This window comes from Lupinus angustifolius, chromosome LG13, assembly GCF_001865875.1.
Source record: "Lupinus angustifolius cultivar Tanjil chromosome LG13, LupAngTanjil_v1.0, whole genome shotgun sequence".
NCBI lineage: Eukaryota > Viridiplantae > Streptophyta > Magnoliopsida > Fabales > Fabaceae > Lupinus > Lupinus angustifolius.
The window spans coordinates 281115-307113 of NC_032021.1; the positions used below are offsets into that span (position 1 = coordinate 281115).

A 25999-nucleotide genomic window follows, 5' to 3' on the forward strand; every position below is an offset into this window, starting at 1 on the left:
GGTTAGACCATAGCCATAAGAGGGTGAACATGGAAGCAAAGAATAATGATAAGACAGTAAGAGTAAAGAACAACATGCATTAATTCAAAATCTAACTTGAACTTGAAATAAACCTAGTAAAAGTAGATAAATCAAAAAACAAAATGATAGTAATGGAATTGTTGAAAGTTTATTTGAGCTATATGCCTATATACAAAGAGGTTAATCAGTTAACAAGCAATTGTAGAGTTTTTACATTTTTTCTGCAACAGCTTCATACATTAGCTTATGCTTTCTTTTTTTAGAAGAAAAGTGAAACAAAAGTTTTGACAAAGTTTATCAAGGGGACATCAGTAATGTGCCCTTCAATCTAAAATACATACCAAATGAAGATATCATTTCTGAAATCCAAAATATAGATGAACTAACAACAAATCTACACTATTTCCAAGCAATAAATTAACAAGCCTAAGCAGCATCACTCACTCCAAAACCAAATGTTTTTGCAAATTACACTATTACTTCAGCTTCCATAGAATTCAACTTCAAACCACAAACTCCATTCTCATGTTTTAAAGTCTCGGATTCATCAATAATTTGGCCTTTACTCAAAACAAACGTGTCCTTATCGCTACGACAAGGACGATAAAGATGTCTAGTGCTACCCTTTGTGAAATATCTTCCACTGCCAAACCTTGTGCTAGAAGAAACTTTTTTGCCTGACTTAGAACCATGTTCCACTCCATCAACATCTCTCACAAAGTCATTATCCTCAGTGGCAGCCATAAGATCCATCAAGTTATTACTCAACCCTAAATCAGAATACACCCTCCGCGAATATCTCGTCGCAGATTTAGACAGTTTTGCATCCACAGCATCAAGGTTATTTCCTCCTTCTACCATGCCTTCCAATCTTGAACTCCATTGTGCTTGTGCAGCATTATTTCCTGCTTCAATTGGCCTTCCAACAGGCTCAACCATCATACAAGGATTATTAATATTAAAACCGTTCCACGAATGAAGAGGCATCAATTTACACAAACCACAAAGCCAATTAACAATCTCATTCATTGAAGGCCTTCTCTCCCTACAAGACCTAACACACTTTGCTGCAATAACTGCCAATTGTTTTCTCACAATAGGATTCTTGGGTGGTGGAATCCTAGGATCATAAACACACAAAAGCTTCCCTCTTTTGATAAGAGGAATAGCCCAATCCACAATAGAAGGTGGTGAGTAAGTAACATCAATAGCTTTTCTTCCACTTATAATCTCTAACAACAAAATACCAAAACTAAACACATCATTCTTAGTGCTTAAATTATCAGGAGTCACATAACAAGGATCAAGGTATCCCATTGTACCAGCAGGTGGAGTAAACCTTAGTCTATAATCATCAACATGGCCCCTTAAAGCTAAACCAAAATCACCTAACCTTGCATTGTAGTTTTGATCAATGAGAACATTTGCTGATTTGATATCTCTATGAATCACTGGTGGTGTTGAAGAATGAAGGGTATCAATAGCTTTAGCAGTTTCCAAAGCAAAACGAATTCTCCTACCCCAACATGGTATTTTTGACTTATTTGATGATGAATGAAGAACATCATAGAGTGTTCCATTGCTCATAAACTCAACCACCAAGAGTCTATCTTTTGAATCATTTGTGAAACCAACTAAGTTGACCAATCTTGGGCTTTGAATTTTGGACAAAATTTCAATCTCATTGTCAAGTTCATTTGTGATTGAATGAGAAGTTGAATAATTGGTGTGTGGTCTTGGTGGATGAATAGAATGATGCGTAGAAGATCTTTTAACTGCAACATGTTTTCCACTAAGAATAGCTTTGTAGACATATCCATGGCTTCCTTTGCCAAGGAGCATTTGTTCTGAGAAGCCATTGGTTGCAGCTTCAAGGTCACTGTAGTGGAAGTGTTGGATGTTGATGGTTTTGTCTTTGTTCTGTTTTGAAGATTGAGAGAGAGAATTTGAGGTTGAGACGGTGGATTCAGCTTTGCAAGAAAGGTAGACATACCCCATTAATCTAAAGTTTGTAGCTTTGTGATTGGATTATGAAGTGAGTGAATGAATAGATCAGAAGAAGATGAAGAATTGAAGATAAATAATGAAAAAGATGACAGAACAGAACAAAAAGCAATGACCAAATATACTTACTTGTATCAATTTAGGTAATATTATTTTAATTTATTGTTTATAATAATGATTTATTTTAATTATTACATATCTTACTACAATTACTAAGAGTTTTCGGATTTATAGCAATGTTTTGAAACCTGGATAGGACATCAAACCGAAAGAAGTCTCGTATTAGGTTTAAATGGTTAAATTATTCAATCGAACCGAATGATTTCATATATAATTTACCATTTTTATATGTAATATAAAATTTTATATAATTAATATTTATGTGTAATTATATTTAAATAACAATTTTCTATCTTTTTTAACTTAGAGTAAAAGAACATAACATAGTAATGCTTTATCTTTTTTAAATTTTAAGTTAAGTATCTGATTCATTTTTATTTCAGTTCAACAGAGTTTAACATGGTTAAACTGGAATTTCTCTAGTTCAAAGTAATCTAACCTTCATTTAGTTAAAACTATAAATCAGAATTATTTTCAAATCCGATCAACAATTAAACTAGTTCAGGTATCACAAAGCACATTTATAGAGTAAATGTATGGTTTGTTGTGCTTTTAATTTTGGTCAAAGTATTTTAAGTGGCGGCTGCAAATGCAATTTATGAAGATTGACGGACTGGGTCGGTTTCATTTAATCACGGAACCATTTACTTTGAACTTTTGACCTTTACAATTCATAGTATTTATTCACTAAATGTATACATTTCATCACTTTAATTAGAAATCAGCATAGTCGTTAATTTATTTATATAAACTAGAGGAAATGAAATACTCATATGGAATTAAGTTTATGCAACCACACTTTATGTTAGAAGAGTAAACTCATCCATTTTCTGTAACCATTGATTCATGAATTATGGAGAGTGAAATAATGAGTCTAGCCAAGGTGTGTTTCTCAGTATTCATATCTTTATCCTTCTGTTCTTCCTTCTTCCCATCATATATGTCTCTATCTTTTCATTACTCTCAACTGGTTCTTTATCAAGCAAACTTTTACTCTTTGCTTTTGATAAAGGTCCTTTGTCCTCTGACCCATCCATCTTTTTCTCAATATGGGGTCATGACATACTCAGCAGGACATTGTTTAAGCACCCCTAGAAGGAAAATAAATATAAGTTATAGAGATGATGCTATAGCATAGGAATGAAGTTAATAAAAAAGAGACATAAATGAGAAAATGGGAATGTATAGACAAGTCAAGTGCACATGATGCATGTGATTTGTATATTATTTGATGAGATTATACAACATCTCTATATTATACAATGCATTTAGATCCAAGATACTTCTCCTTCTCATTCTAATTTCATTCTTTAACGACTACAAATTTAATTTTACATATAAGGATAGACAAATTCAAAAATTAGATTGTAAGACCATTATATCCTTCAAATATTTCCTTACCAAATATTTAAATTGAGAAAAACACAAGAAAAAAAAAATAAAAAACAAAAAATAATAATAGAGAAAAACAAAGATTTGTTACGGAAATGATTGTGTTAACTAGAAAAAATGCAAGTTTGCTACTACATTAATAACTAAAACATATATGTTATTCTACGTATCATTATTTATGATTAATTAAAAAAAATATTTAAATAAAAATTTAAAATGATATACTTTTTAGTATAGAAATCAATCCATTAATAACCAGTATATATTGTGGCCAAAATACATACATATAGCATGGTGCCACATCAATAGTATTTAGTGTTCGTTTGTTTGTACTCTTCAATCTCCATTTGGGAAAAACTCATTCACTCTCACTCACCAATTATTATTATTATTATTATTATTTATTATCATTATTCGGGTCAAAACCCATAAACCCGAATCCAGTTTGATATTGAAAATGAACTTCACCGGAGAACCCGAACACGACGACGTAGAATCCTCTCTCCTCCACACTCGTTCAATTCCAGAAGACAAATACCACTTTGCTTACATAATCTACTTCATCATTGGCTTAGGTTACCTTCTCCCATGGAATGTATTCATCACCGCCGTCGATTACTTCTCCTACCTCTACCCCGACGTCGCCGTTGACCGGATCTTCGCCGCCGTCTACATGCTCCCTGGCCTCGTCGGAGTATCACTCATCATCTTTTATAGTCACAAATCTGATGCCTTTGTAAGGATCAACGTTGGTTTGGGTCTCTTTGTTGTGTCCTTGCTTGTGGTTCCGGTTTTGGATGCGTTTTATGTGATGGGTCGGGTCGGGTTGTACGGTGGGTTTTATGTAACGACTTTTGCGGTTGGGCTTGCCGCCGTAGCGGATGCGTTGGTGCAAGGCTCGATTGTTGGGTCTGCCGGAGTGTTGCCGGAGAGGTATATGCAAGCGGTTATTGCCGGCACTGCTGGTTCCGGTAATCATATTTTTCTTTCCTTCTTATTATTCTATATATATATATATTTGGTATCTTTGCTTTAGTTTTTCATTTGGGTTTCCAAAATTTCAATCAAGTTTCACACTTTCCAAATACTCTTCAAATGTTTTTGGATATTTTCGATATCTCTATAGATACCATGCAGAAGCATTTTAAGACAAAAACATTGTACACAATTAATTAAGAAATATTCATAACACTCAATCTAACAACTGGAATCGTAGATAGAGGAAGTAAAACACATGTGTTTGGATAGAGAATGAAGAAGTATGTTAAAAAATGCATTATATTAAACGAGATAGATATTATTACTATTTGTGGAAAATAAAGAGTGATTTATTATGATAATATGATTTTATTTTGTATTTACTGATTTTTTCGGAATAAACAATTATATGTTTATTATGTATTGTGAATTTATGCACATATTTAGGGCATACTCCATAAGTACATATTTTGGAAATGAGAAAAGAATGTATGTACGGATAGTGTATGAGTTTTATACATTTTCAGTGCATTATCTACCATTCATATTTAATTATCATTGAGTCTTCAATAAAAGTAGTCCAAATGAATGGTGCATAATGTAGTGATTGTGTATAAATCTTTACAGTCTTTGGAAATACCACACATTCTTTTTCATTTTTGGAGTATCTAGGCTATGTGATATATGTGACAAATATTCATAAGAGTTGGACCCTTCCACAACTTGTGGAGAGTCTCTAACTATTGGAGAGTTTCATTGTTACAGGACTTGAGAAGAGGGAACAACTACAAGTGTGACACCACGCCTTAACTAAAACCTTTAGGGAACTTTTCTAAAAGTCTTTTTCACTTATGAACTCTCTCACATATCCCCTCATATCCAATATGAGACTTTATACTTGAATATACCATACAATCTCCCCTTCAAGTGTGGATACCATACACTTACTTGTCTACTCCCCTTACTCCCTTTCGTTCACCATGTCCCAGTCGGGCCATCAGCAATGTGCTATGATAGCACTTGTTAGACTCGTTCACGATAGGAGAGCCCTCCAACACTGGTAGTCCCATTGTCACTGGACATGAGAACATACATCACTTCTTGAACCAAAACCTTAAGGCAATGGTTGTATGAGTTTTTTCCACTTATAAACTCTCTCACTCGTTCTCTTATATTCAATGTGAGACTTCACATTTGAATATACTCAATATCAAGTTAGATTGAACTGCGTAATCAGACTCAACCAGAGAAGACCCATTTATATTATTATATCATTGTGGGAATCTTGGTTTCCTAGTTATGTTTAGTACTACTTGGGTATCCTAAATTCCCAGTTCTCTCATTTGCCTTAGCATTTGTGTTCTTATTATATGGTAATAAATGATATCAAACAGACAAAATAGAGCTTGATTCAGAGTTCAAACTTTATACTTACTGTCTGATGGGCTGTCATAGGAGTGTTTGGATCAAGTATAGGGTGACCAAGACTGGGGGCATTAATCAATATAGACATTTCAGGCTCTTAGCATTTCAGATAGTGGTGAGAGGTTGGTTCGGTTGGTGGCTTGGATGAGGTGCTCAAAGAGGCGCTGGATTTGGAGTTGAGGCGCACTAGTTCTCAAGGATTCTTGTGCTGCAATGTTTATTAGGCAGAATTTATTTTAATATGGATTTTCTATTTCATGGTTCTAGTTTCTTGTCACCTAAGTATGAAGTAAAGTATATCAATATACTGGTTTCAGGTTTATATGCAAAATAATTTGTAAGAAATCATTTACATATTTCCTTGCCTATTGAACTGATGGAGGGTAAGTGGCTTTCTTTATTCATTGTCAATTTCTTTGTTACTGCAGGGATTCTTGTTTCTGCCCTGCGGATATTCACAAAAGCTGTTTACTCACAAGATGCCTCTGGCCTGCGGAAGAGCGCAAATCTCTACTTTGCTGTATCAATTGTAATTGAGTTTATATGCATGATTTTATACAACATAGTGCACAAACTTCCTGTTATCAAGTACTACAACGAGCTCAAGATTCAGGCGGTCACTGAGGGTGAAGACACCGGACCCGTGACAGGATCCGCATGGAGGTCAAGTATATGGGATACTGTGGGAAGTATCAAATGGTATGGGTTTGGTATTATGCTCATATATATTGTGACTCTTGCAATATTTCCTGGTTATATTACTGAGGATGTGCACTCTCAACTCCTCAAGGATTGGTATCCAGTTCTCCTCATTGCTTGTTATAATGTGGGTGATCTTGTTGGCAAGTGTCTCACTGCAGTATACCTCCTAGAGAATGCAAAAATTGCAATAGGTAGTTGCATAGCAAGATTGGCTTTTTTCCCTCTCTTCTTGGGGTGCTTACATGGTCCGAGCTTCTTCCGGACAGAGATTCCTGTGACAATACTGACTTGCTTGTTAGGGATTACTAGTGGCTACCTAACTAGTGTATTGATGATTTTAGTTCCTAAAATTGTGAAGTTGAAGGAAGCAGAGATTGCAGGAATTGTTAGTGTGTTATTCTTAGCTTTCGGTCTGGCTGTTGGGTCAGTTATAGCTTGGTTCTGGGTGATCTGACCAAGCAATTTGTATATTAAGTAACTCCAAAAGTCATGTGCCTTACTCAGTCAAAAGGAAAAACTGGTATGGGGCTTCTTTATTTGTTTCCTGAACATGTCAAAATTTGTAAGCTCATCTGCTTATAACATTTGTAAATTCCATTGAAGGATTGAAGTTCAAATTGTCTAGCAATAAAATACTATTACTTAAATTTTGGATGATGATCTTTGCAGCTAATTTATTTGGTACCTTAATCATACATTGTAATGAAACTCTTTATAATCAAAAACAACTTTTGGGATTATCCTATGCATACATTGTAATGTATGTAGAAATGAAAGATGAAAAGTAAATAAGAAATAAAAATGATTTGATGTTATAAGAGAAGTTGTAAATATTGAGATGTTCAAATAACAATGCTAGCACTCCTTATAATAAGTGCATGGGACCCAAATCCACTTGCATTTATTGCACCATTTGACCATTTCACTCTATACAGCTGCATAAGTATCCAAAAATCAATCTCCTACAATCTTCCACCACCGTCCAGCATATTTCAAACCCATGTTTCTTGGTTATTTCCTAGGAAAATAGTATTTACTGTGTGACTGTGACTATCCTCACTTTTGGAGACCTTGTATTGTACAATAATATAATAAACAAACAAAACAATACTGATATTATATATCTTGTGCTGACTTGCTTTGAACTTGAACATTATCACCATGGCTTTGGAACTTGTGGGAGGAGCATTTTTGAATGCTGTGTTCGAAGTTTTGCTTGAAAAGATATCTTCTACTGAGGTGGTCAACTTCTTTAAGAAGGAGAAAATCAGTAACAAGTTGCTCAAGGATTTGAAACTTTCCTTATTGTCACTCACTGCTGTGCTCAATGATGCTGAAGAAAAGCATGTAGCAAATGCTTCTGTGAAGGAGTGGCTCAATGAACTTCAAGATCTTGCATTTGATGTTGATGACATGCTAGATGCTATCTATACTGATGCCAGGATTGCTGCAAATCAGGTACACACCATCAAAGCTGCTCCTTTGAAACACAACATTCTAGCCATTCTTGAAAGATTTGAATTTATCATAAAGCAGAAAGGTTTTCTTAATTTGGAAGTGGGTAAGAATCTGATGCTGCCAAAGAAGATACCATCATCTTCTTTGATAGAAGCATCTGATGTGTACGGTAGGGATAATGATAAAGAAGCTTTAATTAAACTTGTTTTATCAGATGATTCAAATGATAGCAATATAGCAGTGATTCCCATTGTAGGAATGGGTGGAATTGGAAAAACAACCTTAGCTCAACTCATATACAATGATTCTAGGGTGGAGACAGAATTTGATGTTAGAGCTTGGATATATGTCTCTGAAGAATTTGATGTTTGCAAAATTACTAAAACTCTTCTGGAGGTTGTCACTTCAAGAAATCTCGATATCAAAGATCTAAATTCTCTCCAACTTAATCTAAAGATGTGTTTAGCAAAGAAAAAGTTTTTATTTGTTCTTGACGATGTGTGGAATGAAAACTACATTAACTGGGACAGTATGAGAAGTCCATTCCAACTTGGCGCTCGAGGAAGTAAGATCATTGTAACAACACGTAGCATGCGTGTTGCGTCAATTATGCAAACTGCTTCACCTTATACTCTTGGAGAGCTGTCTAACAATGAATGTTGGAATTTGTTTTCAAGACATGCATTTGTCCGTGGTGATTTGATAATCGACTCTAATCTAGAAAGAATTGGAAAAGAAATAGTTCAAAAGTGCAAAGGGTTGCCCTTGGCTGTGAAGACATTGGCAGGAATTTTACGAGCCAAAGATGATAAGCAAGAATGGCTTAAAGTATTAAACAGTGAGATATGGGATTTGCAAGATCATGAGAGCAATATACTTCCAGCTTTGAGACTAAGTTATCATTATCTCCCTGCCAATTTGAAAAGATGTTTCGCTTATTGTGCAATATTTCCAAAAAATTATGAGTTTGAGAAGGAGAAGTTGATTTTGATGTGGATGGCAGAAGACTTGGTGCAGCAATCAAAAAGAAATGATAGAATTGAAGATGTTGGGGATGAGTACTTTAGTGAGTTTGTGTCCAGAACATTTTTTCAGCCATCAACACGAGATAAGTCATGTTATGTAATGCATGATCTTGTGAATGATTTAGCTAAGTTTGTATCTGGAACTTTTTTGGTCAGGTTGGAAGGCAAGAGTTGTAGTATGGTGGATGAACGAACTCGTTATTTGTCTCATATTATTGCGCATCCTCCTGTTTATGTAGATTCTGTTAGCAAAGCAACTCGCCTTCGCACACTTCTGCAGATGAGGTTGGTAGGTGGTACATCTCTGCATTTCTATGATGGCATACCACATCAATTGTTGATTGAGTTAAGATGTTTGAGAGTGTTATCTTTGGCAGGTGCGTCTATTTATACATTGCCAATATCAATTGGGAAACTAAAACATTTACGCTATCTGGATTTTTCTGGCACTGAGATATACGAGCTACCTGAATCTGTGGCTGAATTATACAATTTACAAACCCTGAAAGTCGCAGGATGTTGCAATCTTGACAAACTGCCTAGCTTGATGTCTTGTCTTGTTGACTTGCGTTACTTGGATATCTCAGGCATTTTCTTAAGGAGAATGCCTTCGGAAATGAGTAAATTAAGCAGCCTCCAGATGTTGAGTGATTATTTCGTAGGAGTTGAATACGGATGTTCCGTTGGTCAATTGGGACCACTATCCGGTTTACGTGGATCGTTGTTCATCCATAACTTAAAACTTGTTGCAAATTGTAATGATTCTAATGAGGCCAAGTTGAAGGAGAAGATATTTCTTAGGAAGTTAACATTGGATTGGAGTGGAAATGGTAATACTGATAACTCACAGCATGAGAAAGATATATTGGAGAGCCTACAGCCACATACAAATTTAAAGGAGCTTGTTATTTATAACTATCCCGGCACAGGATTTCCAAAATGGTTGGGAGGCTATTCCTCATTCAACTTGGTATCTTTAGAGCTTAAAGGTTGTAAATACTGCTACCAACTACCTCCACTCGGACAACTTCCTTCCTTGAGAGAGCTTTCGATTATTAAATTTGATGGGTTGGAAGGCGTACTCGCCGAGTTTTATGGCAACGGAACTTACTCTTCTGATGTTGCAATTGTGTACTTTCCTGCACTAGAAACTTTGAGATTTGAGCACATGCCGATGTGGGAAGAATGGTTGCCAGGTCCTGATAATAATGGTCATACCGCATTTCCTCGTCTTAGAGAGCTTCATATTGAGAGCTGTCCTAGCCTTAAAGGGGTCTTACCTGCTACCCTTCCATCTTTAACAATACTTACAATCAGGGAGTGCAAGAATCTCCTTTGTTCACTTCCATTGTCTCCATTGTTGCACACACTAATCATTCAGAACTGTGGGGATCTAGACTTGCCAGCAACCGCCCCCGAGTGCTATCAGTCTCTAACTTCATTTCACTTACACAATAGTTGTGACTCACTTGAGTTCTTGTCACTAAATCTGTTCCCTGGTCTCAAGTCTCTAGATGTTTCAAGTTGCAAGAATTTGGAAGCACTCACAATTTCAGTGTCAGAGGATACTCCTTCTTTACTTACTTCCTTGCGTTCCTTGTGCATTAGTCATTGTCCAAAATTGTTACATTTTTCCATGGAAGGATTTGAATCCCTGAATCTCACTTTGTTGATCATCAATAACTGCCAGAAGTTAACATCACTACCTGCAGATATGAATCACTGTATGCCAAACTTGAAGGCACTTCGGCTGTCAAATTGTCCCGATATTAAATGGACTCCGGATATGGGTTGGCTTCATAAGTTAACATCCATCAGCATTCAGAATTGCAACAAATTCATGCAAGGAAAATTGGAGTGGAATGCATCAAATCTTACAGCTCTTAGTGACTTGACCAGGCTCAAGCTACCAAGTTTGAGCCCTGAAACAGCCAAGCCTCAAAATTCTCGTTGGATTCCAGTTTCGATGGGAAATCGTAGAATTGCGCCTCAAATATATCAATGGCGTCCACATACTCAAAACTGAAGAAAACACAGGGAACCAAGAATCTAGACAATGGTGAGAAATAATCTTATAAGAGATATTGTCCTATATTTCATTGAAATTATGAAGTTAAATAACAGCAGATCATTTATTTATTCATTTATGTTTCCTTTTTCAGCCTCTTCTTATTAAATAATAATAACTAGTCACATTCAGCTAATGGAATTGGTCATATTCTCAATGGAGGCATCTCAGTCTTAGGTAACACAATATTCTGGGTATAATAATCTAATGTGTATGTTTATACAACATAAATGGATGTTATATTTAAGAGGGTACTTGTAACTTGCAGGTTTGTGTGTGATTGGATTTTGCTGAATGTTATGATGTAAAGAATGGGTGTTGGTTCAAGTGGTACATGCTTAATGTTTCTTAAGCAAAGTCTCGGATTCGAGTCTTATAAATGGAAAAAATATCCGCTAGGAGAGTTAACCCCTACTTACCTGTAAATTGCCTCTAATGCGAGTACATGTCTGAAACCAAAAGAAACTTGATGTGATGTAGACAGTAAGACACATCAATATAGTCAACACATGTTTATATATTTTGTAAAGTGGTAATGATTTGTTTCCATTTAATAGACCTTCATATATAATAGTTACCCAATCAGCACAGCCAAAAGTAAAAACAAAAAAGTTAATTTGTGTTTTGATTCTTGAACATGTAAAAAATTCTAAGATTATCTATTAATAAATATTTGTCAATTCTAATCTTGGAAGAAATATTTTATTCTTCCATGGCCGTAAGATGATGACGTTTTAAAGGTATTTTATTTCGTGCCATGATTATATATTATAAACTTTGGGTAAAATCCGATACGTAACAATGAGGAAAATTAAGTTTTCTTTCTGGACTACACAAAATAAGTATGGCCCAAAGTACTATCATAAATTCATAACATAGCAACAACTTTAAAAATCGAGCCACTTAAATGTGACATTGAAGGATTTCCCATTTAAATGTTTTACCATATTTTTTATTCCTCAAAATTAGTCTTTTGTCAATTGAGCAATATGATATTGTAAGAAAAAGAGTAGATTAACATAACATTAGTATAAAATTATAGACTAATAAGATGGGAACTTTAGTCTATAATTATTTGTTTGAAAAACTTTAAGGTATATAAATTATATGATGTATTAAGTTTATATAAATCTTTATACAAATAATACAAAAATATTACAATGAATTGTTTAAGTCCACATGTGTTAGGAGACTGGCTCAATCATTAATTGTGAATCTAAAATGTAAAGAATGTCGTTAGTAATTTTATATATCATCATTTGGTTCTACTTGAACTTAGGATTAAGCTGAAGAGATAGTAGCATATATGACCCTTAAATATAAAGTTTTCTGATTATTACAAGGAAGAAAATAATGGAAGGCACGTGAAAAACAAAGAGGAAAGGTGAACAGACTTTTGGCTATGATTGCATCACTTTAATCAGGTAACAATAGTAAGTCCCCACCACACCCACATAAATATCAAATTGGAGATGGGTCCCTTTGCATCCAAGCAGTGTGTGGTGAAAAAGAATCTTCATACTCCTCATATTTCAACATATTATACAACTCAGGGCAGATGGGTAAGTCTCACATCGCTTACTTTATTGTCTCGAAAATGATTTAAATACCTATTGAACTATTCCTTTCATTATCAATCAGTTTTGAGATGAAATCTTAACATAGTATTAGAGTCATGACTCAACTTTTTTTCTGGTTGTCATAGATCAAAAGATGTTCTTTAGTTATCGGTCAAATGTAACATTTCGTCTAGCCCAACATGTTTATGTGGATGGAAAATAAGTTTTACATCACAGGGGAATCTTAACACCTTTCTTGATTTTTAGAAGATATTATATCATTATATTTTTACCTTGTTAACTCTTCTATGAAAATTTACAATTTTATTATTTTTTATTATGAACAAATGACAAATAAGAGAGAAAATAATAAACATAGTTTATATTTTTACAATCTTATAAAAAGAATAAAAGAGAACATGTAGGATACAATTTATAAATAGGATCATATATAATATATCATTCTACAAAATTAATCAATAAAATATGGTTTTGTAGTAAATATGATTGGAAAAGATAACTTATAAGTTATTTTTTAATACAAAAATATATGATTGGAAAAACAATGGAAAGGATGTGTCTTTATTAGGCATAGGGGGCAAAAGAACAATTTGGCCAAAGTTAGGAACAGGTCACGTGCAAGGCACTTCATAGTTATGTGTGTTCTGTCCCATAGCTTTAATTGCCCTTAATTCTTGCACCACTCAAAGGAAACAAACACTAACAACCTTATTTATAAAACAAGATAAATATAACTCCTTCAAAACCTCTTATATAAGTATGTCATCAAATAATACTTTATTATTATCCTTTTACTTAAAGATAAATGTTATTTTTGTGTGATGTAAGACAATTTATAGAAAGATTTTGTAGGAAAATTTACCATTATTCTCATAAGCAAACAACATTCGATATTTTTTTTGTTACAAAGAGAGACATGCAACATGTCTCAGCCAAATATTTTGTTTACTTCAACAGGATTAGGATAGCTAGTTAAAATAAGGTAAGTTTGCTTGGAATCTAAGATCAACACATTTTGAAGTATTAAATATGTCATTTATAAATAAAAATCACTCTTTTAAATTTTTTATGAGTTTAACATTTCCTTATTATACGTATATGTATATGTATATAATTATTGATAAAAAATGTATACTAACAGTGTATGAGTTTAATATTATATTTAAATGTAGGTTTTTTCAAACGAATATTGTAAACACTATTGTTAAATAAAAAATAATAATAACTAAGAAACGAAATTTAAATCAATTTTTAAAAGTTAATATTGATTACTCCTATATGTTATTTTTACCAAGTATTGTTAAGACACTTTATTAGAAATTATTCAAAGATACAAACAAGAAAAATTTACTACTCCAAATCACACTTCATAATTCATCCATTTCACTCATTAGTCCTAACTCTTAATCTGCTTATATAATTCCATTCAAAAACAATAATATACTCTTTAATTTTGAAATGTTGAGGGGAATGAGGAATCCTTTTAATTATTAAATTATTAGGTGGCTACATTTCCACACACACAAACACTCATGTTGGTAGATTGTCAATTCTTTTTCTAGGATTGGGAAACCATCATGATGAAATATCATTGATTCATTATTACACATCTCTAAGTTTCATCCTTTCCATGTATTGAATTGTCTACTCTTGGTAGGTTAGTTTTCATTCTCAATGAAAAGAGTGTTACCACAAAAATAAGTCAATCCAAATAAACATGCAAAAATTTATGAAGATGTGTGTGAGACTTGAGCAAGGTAGAACAAAATTCTATATATAGTCTTTCATGCAATCTAGGGTAAACATTTGTTGTCTCACTATTTATGTCACTCTATGTGTTATGGATTTGTGATTGGTCAGAAAAAATATATTTAAGTTAAAATTTAATTATTAAGTATTTTTATGACTAATTACAAGCTCATGACACACAGAGTAACACAAATTGTGAGAGACAGGAGATGTGCTCCAGCAACTAAAATGGGTTTCTTTATCCCACAAAAATGAGCTTCTTTGCTACAACTGAGATATGAATTCTAGTTATAAAGTATATAGAAATGGAAACTCAGTACGTTTTAATCGATGGTAAAAAAATCTTTCAACATAAATGTAAGGATATTTCAAGAATTTATAAAAAAATTCGTTTTAAATAAATGAGAGTGATTTTTATAATGAATTAAGAAATTATAACAAATTATGAGACTGATTTTTTATAATGAATTAAGAAATTATAACAAATTATACAGTAATTATAAAATCTAATAATTTTTTAAATAAATATAAAGTGAAGAAAGCTATACTTTTTGCCTGAAGATTATTGATGCCTAAATAGCTTTTATAATAGGATCCAAGAGAAACAGTATTAGAATTTGAAGATTGCCTCTATCACTTCATAAAGTATAATGAATATCCTCTACTACCTGCAAATAGAAAGATATCAGCCCAAACAAGGGAAACAAAAGGTAGTGATAAAAGGAGACAAAACAATAAAGAAATTTTTAGTTGAAAATATTTCTTGAAACCCTTCTTTCTATATTAATATTTTTTTTTGTCATTGATTTTAAATTTGTTGTTTTTAGTAAAACATTAAATGGAGTGAAGGATAATTATATTGAAGTAATTTTCAAAGATTCCAACTTTACTAGTATCACTTCTTATACTTATTTAACTATATATATATATATATATTATTTTTTTTTGAAGACATTCGTCTCTTGTAGTATATCCTAATGGTAGGTGATATTTAAAGAAAATATAGTAGAAAGTCATGAACTTTCTATATGGTAATTTTAGGGCAACAACCATAAATCAACGACAGCATGGAGGAAAATCAATTACAGATCATGAGTAACTTTTGAATATCTTTACCTTTTTCTAATAAAGGTTAATTATTAGTTTTGATGAAATTTCTCTAAAAGTGAGCTAGTGCTAATTAAAGTGAGCAATTAAATATGTTTTACCATATCAATAAAACATTAATTTAATGATTTAAAGTCTTATTGACTTATTAAATAGACCAACAATAGTTATCACATCACTCTTTTGAGCCAATGTGAAAATTTCATACTAATAAAGTGTTTATCGAGTGATGCAAGGTTGACCTATATCCCAAGTTAGACCAAAAGAATAAATGTTTCAGTTCACGCGATCGACACTTAATGAGAGATAATCACGCATCTCGAAAAAAATTAGTTCTTTATTCATAGAATGAGATACCCTTTATCATATTAAAAAAAAAATTACCATGAGATTATTTAGTTTGTTGAGAATTTGATGTAATTTAGCTGAATAATAGATATAAGATATGAATAATAATTTAGATTCAACACAGTTTGGAAAATGATAGCAAGCAATCTCAAGAGTCAAAATATTTTGTCAACAAAGAAAGAAGAAAAAACATGATGAACATTCATAAGTGTCTATTGATAAATATACGCTTACTTACTCATGTGTTAATGACTAGACACACAACTGAAAATGATTTAGAGACATTGAATTAATGGCTTGCCAAATTTATAAAATTGATAGTGATTCATTCTAATTCATCTAAGTGGTTGACTTATCATGATATTTGATGATTATGCATAATATTTTATCACCTTTTGTTTTGCTTATCCATTTTTTATTTAATTAGTTTTGTATATCTCTCAAAACTTCATACTAGAGTAACTGCAAGGTCTTTGAGATTATTGTGTGTAACAAAGTCTAAAATATCTATTTGATTTGTAATGTTCTTTACTTATTTTTCAATAAAACATTAATTTAATTTCATTCATTAAATCTGACTCAATCAATTTGATTTGGCAAAAATGCAATATTTGGTAAAAAAATGTATTTAATAAAATACATTGTCACTTTATTATTTATTTTCATATTTTATTAATATTATCTTAAAAAAAATACAGATAAATTATGAATGATATATTGATTATGTATAAATCTTTATATTGGCACTGCATAAATATTTCACTAATAAAAAATGATGGAGCGGTTACCGAAGTTGGAAATTAAATTTATTTTTTCCACAATGTTATTTAAATGTTTAAAAAATATGCTTATAATAAAAATGAACAAAGGAAGTGACAATTTAATGGAATGTGTTAATTATTATTTTAAGAATAATATTGAAAAAATGCAAAATAAAGAAATGGACAATGAAAAACTGAATTCAACATTTCTCCATATATTAAAAGCATTAGTTTTGAAGACAAATTTCAACTTTCTATTCCTCAATGTAAAAAACTTTGTTAATACTCATAAAAGACTTTATATTCCTTAAATGGTCAATTAATTACAAGATTTTGAATATTTTTTGAAACAGTGAGACAAGTTTGTCCTAAATTAAAATGTCTGAGGTGTAGGTCTTAATTAGATGTACTTGTATGGGTGAGTTAATTAAGTGTTGTTATGTATGCCATGATTGAGTATGAATAACATTTGTCTCACTCTTTTGTATCACTCTATATGTTGGGAGATATGATTTGTTCGAATAATATTTAACAATTACATTTTTAACTTCAATAATATTTTTTAACCAATCAGAGATAATGATATATAAAGTGAGACAACAAATATGATCTGATTGAGTATGTATGCAAACATCCCATGTGCCCTTTGGAAAATCTATATGCCCTTCTTCCCCTTTGATGAAAGCTTAACTTTTTTTGAAGTTTGTCATTAACACTTTTCTCTCTTGTACACATCACTCATCACTTCTATTACATGAAAAGGATAGAGAGAAAGTAATTGCAGCTTTGCTGTAAATCAACAATGTCTGCTCCACTTATCACATTTTTTATTAACCTTATATAAAATAACTAAGATATAAATATATGTAATTTATTATATTGCCCTTAAATAATAAAATTGTATTAACTTGATTTTAACTTATGGTGGTAGGAATAGAAGGAATTTAAGCAAAGTTAAATGTGTAATTTTAGGTTCCATTGTTAATTTATGTATATGTAAAGTAACTAACATTGACACTATTGCTTAGATATAAAATTGTAATTAAAAAGATTAATATCTCATTTATCAAATGAAAATAACATTTATCAATAACCTATTATGTATTGACATATCTTACAATTTTTTTAATTTCTTATTATAATAATATTAAAATTGTACTCCATGATAATATATGAATAATTGGCATGGTAAAACTTTTTTACATTGAAATTAAATTTACATCATACTATTGATTATGTCAACCATTATATAGTACTACAAACTGTGGCACTATAAATTTATTGGTGAATTATATGTTTAATTATGGGAAGATGATGATATTTTATATCTATAGAAAGTGTGGACATGTACTTTTAAATTTAATAATTATGTGTATGAGATATGAGTTAGGCTTTAGGATTTGGAGAGAGGAGAAAATCAGGTGGAGAGAGACATGGAGTAATGATATTTATTTGTTGGTGGGGCATCTCAAATGGACAATTCATAAAGCAAAATGCAGCAACTATACAATCTCATCCCAGTACAAATCCCTAAGCCTTTTTGTAATTTTGCACACGGGTTAAGCCTTGTCTTTACCTAACCCTAAATGCTAGTCAGATCTTTTTTTAAACTCGGACTTGACTTTAGACTCGAAGTTAATCTCATCCTAAATATCAGTCGGGTCAGCCTTTAAACCTGAACTGGTCATAGACTCGATTAAATATAATGCATACTCATTTTAGATAAAGATTTCTCATTATTATTTATTATTAGAATATGTAATTTGACATAAAATGATATATGTATGTATATATATTATTAACCATGTATATATGATAAAAAAAATTAAAGAATCAATGATATTTTTGACCAAAAATGTATCATTACTCTGTACACGTTTGGGTAGATATACATATAAACATAATGAGTGAGTGACCATAGAATATGACAGGTTTGGTCTGGTCTGATCATGCTTAGTCCCAACCAACCCTAAATATTGACCAAGTCTATTTTTTGAACCCAAACCTAGACCTAATCAGACTCGACCCTATTCGGATCCGATCATGATCGTGCCATACCGAGTAAGCGGGTAGGACCGAATCCTACTCACCCCTATTTTCTACCATAAAAATGAACAACCTCTCCATAATTGCACATTATACTATAATGTAACCATCACAACTTCACAACAACGACTATAAATAAACTATTATATATACTTGTAAGAGACCCATTATATATATTATCATGTACCCATCAGAACAACAATTATAAGTAAATTATACACACAGCAAGAATAAAGAGACCCTTTGAGGAGTAAAGAGGGACGAACAAAAGCTTGTGGGGCAATGACCCAAACATCGAACAATGTGTTTAATAATAACATGGTTTTTCAAATGGAATAAATTTTGTACATGTATAATGATTAAAAGATATGACTAATCAAACCCTTCTATATCATTAAAATAATTGAAATAATAGTTTTGTTGTCTATTCAAGGTTATTATTTTAATAAAGTGGAAGCATATGATTGATTGCAACTGTGTACCGAAATACTTATGTTAATCAATCTACTAGAAGTAAATTTGTAAGTGAAAACTACACGTTTCTCCCATAAGTAAATTTGAGTTATTCATTAATTTGAGGACAATATACTTAGCAATGTAGAGTTATTCAATGTTTTGTATTAGGTTGTGAATAATTTGATTCTACTGATCTTTAAAGACTATTATATTTTGTCTATAGAAATCTATTAGCAACCAGATAACAATAATTATTTTAATCCTAAAATGGTGTATTTATTGTTTAAAAATGTATTTTTAGATTTTGTTATAATCATTTGTTAGGGGTTAGGGGATATTTTACCTATAAAGTGATGCATTTAAGCAAGAAGAAATAATTTAATTAAAAAACTTCATGGTTGATGATAACAAAAATGGTCCTTTTGAATTATTAAACATGTTTTATGGACATTAAAAACATTTTAAAAAGTTTAATCTTATGTTGGTTTGAGTCATTCAGTCAAGTTATTACTCCTTAGTTTGATCCTCGATAGAAGTGAAAAATAAATTAATTTTTTATGGATGATTATCTAGATCTGAATCAATGTATAGTATTTTATATCTTTATCCGCGTAGTTATTATTATAAATTTGTGATATGATTAACATATTTTTATTTGTTTAGTATTTATATACTTGAATATATTAAATTTTTTAATAAATTAAATTGTATTAATTAATTTATAATTATTTAATACTTTCAATTGTTTATTTTCTGAAAATTGTTTCCAAAATAATCAACCTATAACAATTTTATACCATTTTTCATTATTCTATATCCTTTCTATTTATTCCACATATTTATTATTATAATTATATTCTTTATAATTAAAATATTTATATTTATTTAATATATGAACATCAATTTATACATTAAATGATTTAATATATTAAATTGCAATGATTATATGTACCTAAAGACTGCAATAAATATTTAGTATACCTCATTCCTTTGTCTGTTTTCCTTTTCTAGAGGAATATTCATAACTATAATTATTATTATAAATAATTGTTGTATCCAGTAAAATATTTTTATTTAACGCATTAATTCAATTTAATAAACCAAATTATTCAATTTACTAATTATTAATATATAGTTATTACTTTTAATTGTTTCATTTTCCTTTTATGAAAGAATATTTATAAATAAATAATACCAAATAATCTTATAACCATTTTTAATTATTTCTAGTTGAAATTACTGTATTTCTTATGGGAAATCAATAGTTTGAATTAGTAAGTGAATCTAAACCATTAGATTTTTCTAGATTTGATGACTAAGATATGAAACAAGTTTAGAAAACTTAATATTGGAATAAGTGGATCCCCACTCATTATCTTTATGACTCGACGAACAACTTATTAGTGGGGAATTAAATCACTAAAAATAATTTTTATTTTTTAAATTTTCACTTTTACATGAACAAATCCCCCCTATTTATCCTTTTGTCTTATATTATCATACATTTTTTATGTAAACTATTTATCTTAAAATCCAAATATAAAACATCACAAATACTTTAGTGAAATATATTATAATTAACGCCTTCAATAATAATTTTAATTTGTATGTTTGATATGAAAATGAGAATTATAATAGGATGGCAGTAGTAGTAGCTAACAAATGATGAAATAAGGATTAAGATCATCTATCATGAACGGTTAAACGGTGTCTTATTCCATATCTTAAGTCAATCAAAATATTACTTTTTGTTATTTTTATTTTTAAATTTTTCATTCCTTTATTCATGTGGCAAAATATATTAAACTTTAGACACAGAATGAGACACGGTTTAGGACAGGTGATCATTGTCCATTGAATAATATGACATTACTCTTGTAACCTAACATAAGAGATAAACATAAAGTGGAAGTGTGGAAGTGAGAAAGATCTGTGTTCTCCACTTCACTAAGTCTATAAAACAAAGTGTGTCAATTCTTTGTTCTTTGCTCCATGCATCTCTAACAATGTTATAAACAACCTAGGTGCTGTTTTTGCCTTTTATCCTAACTTCAGTGTTTTTGTGTTTTCATAGTCACTAACACCAAACAACATAGAAAGAAAAGAGTGTGTATATAATATTCTTTCATGGGTAAGTCTGAATTCTTCTGTTCAAACTTAGATTTGAAATTAAATTTGGGAAAGAATGGAAATTTATGAGGGAATTAAGCAAAAAAGAAGGAAAAAAGAGTTATTTGTTGTTGTTTGTAAGTTTCTTCTTTTGTTCTTTCTGCAAACTTTTGCACTTATTTTTGCTTCTTTTTAGAGAAATCCAACCACCATTTTATGTCTCTATCTTTTCTCTTTTTCACTAAATATATTATTTTTTTGCTCTTTCTCTTTCCTTTTCTCAAAGGTAACTCTTAGCTTTCTTCATTAGCCTCTTCTATTAATCAACCACACGAGAATACTCCTTTAAGCACCTTAACTTTCTCCTTCTTTTCCTCTCTCTCTTTAACTTTGCTTTTCTTTCTCTTGTTTGCTTTTGCAGGAATATGAGAAAAAACATGCTATGCTATCACCACTCATCTCAACTTGGTAGGTAGAGTCTTTCGTGTGTGGTTGGGAAAGAAACTTTACTTGTAACAACAAAGAGAGAGAAAGAGAGAAGTATATAAAGTTGGATTCTTTAGGGAGTGACTAGTTTGTCTGTGAAACTAAGTTTCAATCTTTCTTTATTTTTTCAAACCATGGATGGTTATGAAGCTACTAGGATTGTGTTTTCAAGGATCCAAAACTTGGACCCTGAAAATGCATCAAAAATCATGGGTATACTTCTGATTCAAGACCATGGTGAGAAAGAAATGATTAGGCTAGCATTTGGTCCAGAAGCCCTAGTTCATTCAGTGATTGTTAAAGCTAGAAAGGACTTAGGATTACCCTCTAACTCTCCACCTACACCTTCTACTCCTCCTTCACCATCTCCATTCCTTCCAAGGCAAAGTTCCATAACTTCAGCTTCTAGGCTCAGTGGAGTTATTAACCTTCCTCCTCCAGCTTTAACTATTCCAAACACAACCACTTCTAACTCACCTTCTTGGGCTACTATTTCTGAGCTTAACAACAACCAAGATGAGTTAATCATGAGTCCTAATAATTTGGTTGTTGGGTCTAATAGCACTTCTTCTTCATCTTCCTTACCCTTTTATCATCATCATCATGCAAATGGAGGAGTTTCAGATCCAATTGATGAGTTACAACTTCAAGACCAGCTTTCTTTCTTGAATGATGGTTCTCCTCACAATAACCAAGATTTATTCTACCCTCATCAGTCTGACTTGTCTTTAAGTCCAACTAGTGGTGCTGACCCTAGTAATATTTTCCCTTCATATGCTTGGGGAGGGTCTCTTCATAGAAGGAGTTGTTCTGTGAATGATGCTTGTTTGGGTTCTGAGGACTCTAATTCAGGATTTGGTTGGAAGCCTTGTCTTTACTTTGCAAGAGGGTACTGCAAAAATGGTACTAGTTGTAGGTTCCTTCATGGAGGAGGAGGAGTTATTGGAGATGCTGATGCTGCTGCAATGGTTGGTTCTCCTAGTAAGATTGATATGATGGATGAGCTTCTCAGATCCAAGACTGCACAACAGCAAAGACTTTCTGCTGCTTCTCAACTCATGGCATCTTCTTTTCCATACTCACCAAAGTGCATGAATTTTCTATTACAGCAGCAACAAAATGAGTCTCCAAGGTACACACTAAATAATACATTTTTTTTCCAATTGTTTATAGTTTAGCTGCTTAATTTTAACCATGTTTTGATGATGAATTCAGAGGGGCAGTTGCAGCTCTTATGATGAATGAAGAGTTGCACAAGTTTGGAAGATCAAGGCTTGAAAGGAATGATTTTTCTTTGAATAGTCCTGGAATTGTTAACCCAGCTTCAAGGCAGATCTACTTGACTTTTCCAGCAGATAGCACTTTTAGAGAGGAAGATGTTTCCAATTACTTCAGGTTTGTTTTTTGTTTTTCAAAAGCTTAAATTTTCAACTTGGTTATGTATAGTTTTGGTTACAACAGCTGAAAAACTAACTTCTGTTGTTGTTGAATCTTGTTGTGTTGAAGCATTTATGGTCCTGTTCAGGATGTGAGGATCCCCTACCAGCAGAAGCGTATGTTTGGGTTTGTTACCTTTGTTTATCCTGAGACTGTGAAGCTCATTCTATCTAAAGGGAACCCTCATTTTGTGTGTGATGCTAGAGTCCTTGTTAAGCCTTACAAGGAGAAAGGCAAAGTCCCAGACAAGTACATGCACCTCTTCTTTCTAGTTTATTTTGTTCATTTTTTCTTTGTTAATTGTCTCACATATGCTTTGAGTTGTTCTTATTTTCTACTTGTGTTTTTCAGGAAGCAACAAGTAGATAGAGGAGATTTTTCACCTTGTGGTACTCCTACTGGACTAGATGCTAGAGACCAATTTGATCTCCAACTTGGTAGGTTAATAATGCTTATAAGTCTTAACATTCTGTTGTTATTGTCTTTTCAGATTGTTGTGCAAGTAACTCTTCTTAACACATGGTTCTCTTTTCTATGTTATTAGGAGGCAGAATGTTTTACAATACTCAAGACATGCTGTGGAGGAGGAAGTTGGAAGAGCAAGCTGATTTTCAGCAAGCTCTTGAGCTCCAAAGTAGAAGGTTAATGAGTCTGCAACTTCTTGACATCAAGAAGCAACACCACCGTACACTTTCAACCGGAAGTCCGATTCCATCCCCTACTCATTCTCCTAGTATGTTCAATCAAAACCTTGTTTTTCCTTCGTTTCAAGGCAGCTCGGAGACTCCGAAAGGTATACATCTCTACCATTCTAAAATGCACTTGGTATCAACTCCTTTTGAACTACACTTTGTGCTTTCTTGGCATTGGAATAACTTGGTTTCTATTTGTACTACTTGGTTTCAGATAATGGTTCTAGTTCAGCTCCAGTAGGTAGTACTGTATCAGTGAACACTTGTATTGGCAAGGAAGTTGTTGGTAATGGGGAGAATGGATATAAATATAATGATGGCAATGGCAATGGGAAGAGCTCAAGTCATGAAGAGTGTGATTTGCAAGAATGGTATAGAAATTATTCTCACTTAGAATAACAAAAAGGGTACCATAATAGTAAAAAAAACACCTTTTATTACATCATATTCCTCTTTTAGACCATGACAAAAATCTTGTGCATTTATTCAGGTTTACAAATTTTCCAAACTTTGATAGGCTCTTAAAGTTGTGATGTATTTAAAATGGTGTTATGAATAAATGCAGTTTGGAGCATAATCTCCCTGATAGCCCTTTTGCTTCTCCTACTAAAGCTGCTACTGGTGATGACTACATGGCTGCATTCTCCAATGGACCTAATGAGGCCATTGTTTCTGATGCTTCAGCTGCATCTGCCAACTCTAAATTTGGTACTAGCACATTACTTCCATCACCATCTGCTTTGGACATGGCCTCTTTCAAATCCTTTAATTGCCAAATCCCAAGGTACTGAACTCAACTCACCACTTTTAACCTTTCTTTCCATCCACATAAATTTCAGCATCAATAAAAGTTTTAGACTTTTGGAGTTTTGATGATAATAATATATATTGGTTTTGCACTTTTAGGTTCTCTTCTGGCCATGGAACTATTGGCATGTTCGCGGGCACGGGCGGACCAATTGGCATTTAGTTAGTTACCTGAGGTTAAGGCAGGTTTTTTATTGCTTTGTCTTAAACATGCATTATCATCAATTTGTTACTAAGTTTATTAAGACTTAGAAGTTGCATGGTTTTTAATGATCACAATATATTTTCAGGAATTGAAGCATATGACCAAATAAACCAAGACAAGCAACAAATCTGTAGAGAATCATCACCACCACTACCAAGAAACCATCACTATCAACCATGAATACTATACTACTTACTACCATACAAAATGCAATACTCAAAAAGCAGTTTCATCAAAGGAAGTGGGGCATAGTTCCTGTTTCTTTTGCTACCATTATTGTTGTACCATTTTCTTATTCTCAATATCTCTAGTAGCTGAATGAACCACAGGTAAAAAAAAAATAACATACAAAAGAATCATGAGTCAAGTGTAGTATTATGAAGAACTTCTAGATTTGTAATATCCTCTCCTCTCTTTTTACCTATGGTAGATGATGTAGTAGTAGTAGTGATAGTAGTATTAGTAGTAGTAGAAAACTCTTAGTCCTGTGTTGTTACAGATATAATTTCAAGTGTTTGTACAGCTGAAAAAGCATAAGCATGCACAAATGAAGAAAGTTGTGAGGGTAAAATTTGAAGGCTTATTATGAGTAAAAGAGGGGAATGTATAATTCTTAATCTTAGTTTGAGTTAACAGTTCAAAGTGGAAGATATATTACTATATCTATATTGTGTTGCAAATTATGTTTTGTACTTCTACTTAGTTGTTATATACACAATTATATCAACCCTCCTTAGATTTTACAAGCTAAGAAGAATTGAATTTGAAAGTGAGTTTTTTAACTGATTGGTGTTATGTTTTTAATATTTTAAAGGAGGTTTTGTCGAATGGAGATCATCTGTCCCGAACTGTGTCTCTTACCAATTACGTTATGTTTGATTGGATAGAGACAAGAAGAGACGTGGTTTTTGGGACAGGTGATCTCTCTTCGATTTTGTCATGTTGTTGATGCAATTATTTGTGGGTTTGAATTTTGTATAAGGTGGGTGGGGTCAATATATATTTGCAATAATTGAGGGGTGA

The 25999-nt window shown here is 32.1% G+C and overlaps 4 protein-coding genes across 12 annotated transcripts; 3 read left to right on the plus strand and 1 right to left on the minus strand.

The window, feature by feature from the left end:
• Positions 162–2142, minus strand: LOC109363198 (serine/threonine-protein kinase-like protein At3g51990). Its single transcript, XM_019609370.1, has one exon. It carries the CDS (start codon positions 2017–2019, stop codon positions 490–492), a length of 1530 nt encoding a protein of 509 aa, XP_019464915.1. The 5' UTR covers positions 2020–2142; the 3' UTR covers positions 162–489.
• On the plus strand, positions 3930–7266 carry LOC109325923 (equilibrative nucleotide transporter 1-like). Its single transcript, XM_019558538.1, has 2 exons — positions 3930–4508; positions 6369–7266. Exons 1-2 carry the CDS (start codon positions 3995–3997, stop codon positions 7094–7096), a joined length of 1242 nt encoding a protein of 413 aa, XP_019414083.1. The 5' UTR covers positions 3930–3994; the 3' UTR covers positions 7097–7266.
• LOC109363249 (putative disease resistance RPP13-like protein 1) lies at positions 7573–11694 on the plus strand. 2 transcript variants are annotated; one of them, XR_002109481.1, is made up of 3 exons: positions 7573–11184; positions 11288–11370; positions 11462–11694. XR_002109481.1 is itself a non-coding variant. In XM_019609451.1 (2 exons), exon 1 carries the CDS (start codon positions 7804–7806, stop codon positions 11149–11151), a length of 3348 nt encoding a protein of 1115 aa, XP_019464996.1. In that variant the 5' UTR covers positions 7573–7803; the 3' UTR covers positions 11152–11184; positions 11288–11455. The 2 variants fall into 2 exon arrangements, 1 of the variants encoding a protein (XP_019464996.1); XM_019609451.1 differs by lacking the exon at positions 11462–11694 and having other exon boundaries at positions 11288–11455.
• LOC109325239 (zinc finger CCCH domain-containing protein 53-like) lies at positions 21319–25638 on the plus strand. 8 transcript variants are annotated; one of them, XM_019557453.1, is made up of 10 exons: positions 21319–21371; positions 21771–22967; positions 23051–23230; positions 23342–23527; positions 23624–23711; positions 23816–24065; positions 24179–24335; positions 24530–24748; positions 24871–24953; positions 25062–25638. In XM_019557453.1, exons 2-9 carry the CDS (start codon positions 21970–21972, stop codon positions 24932–24934), a joined length of 2142 nt encoding a protein of 713 aa, XP_019412998.1. In that variant the 5' UTR covers positions 21319–21371; positions 21771–21969; the 3' UTR covers positions 24935–24953; positions 25062–25638. The 8 variants fall into 8 exon arrangements, with proteins under 8 accessions (XP_019412998.1, XP_019412999.1, XP_019413000.1 ...); XM_019557454.1 differs by lacking the exon at positions 21319–21371 and adding an exon at positions 21469–21486; XM_019557455.1 differs by lacking the exon at positions 21319–21371 and adding an exon at positions 21618–21635.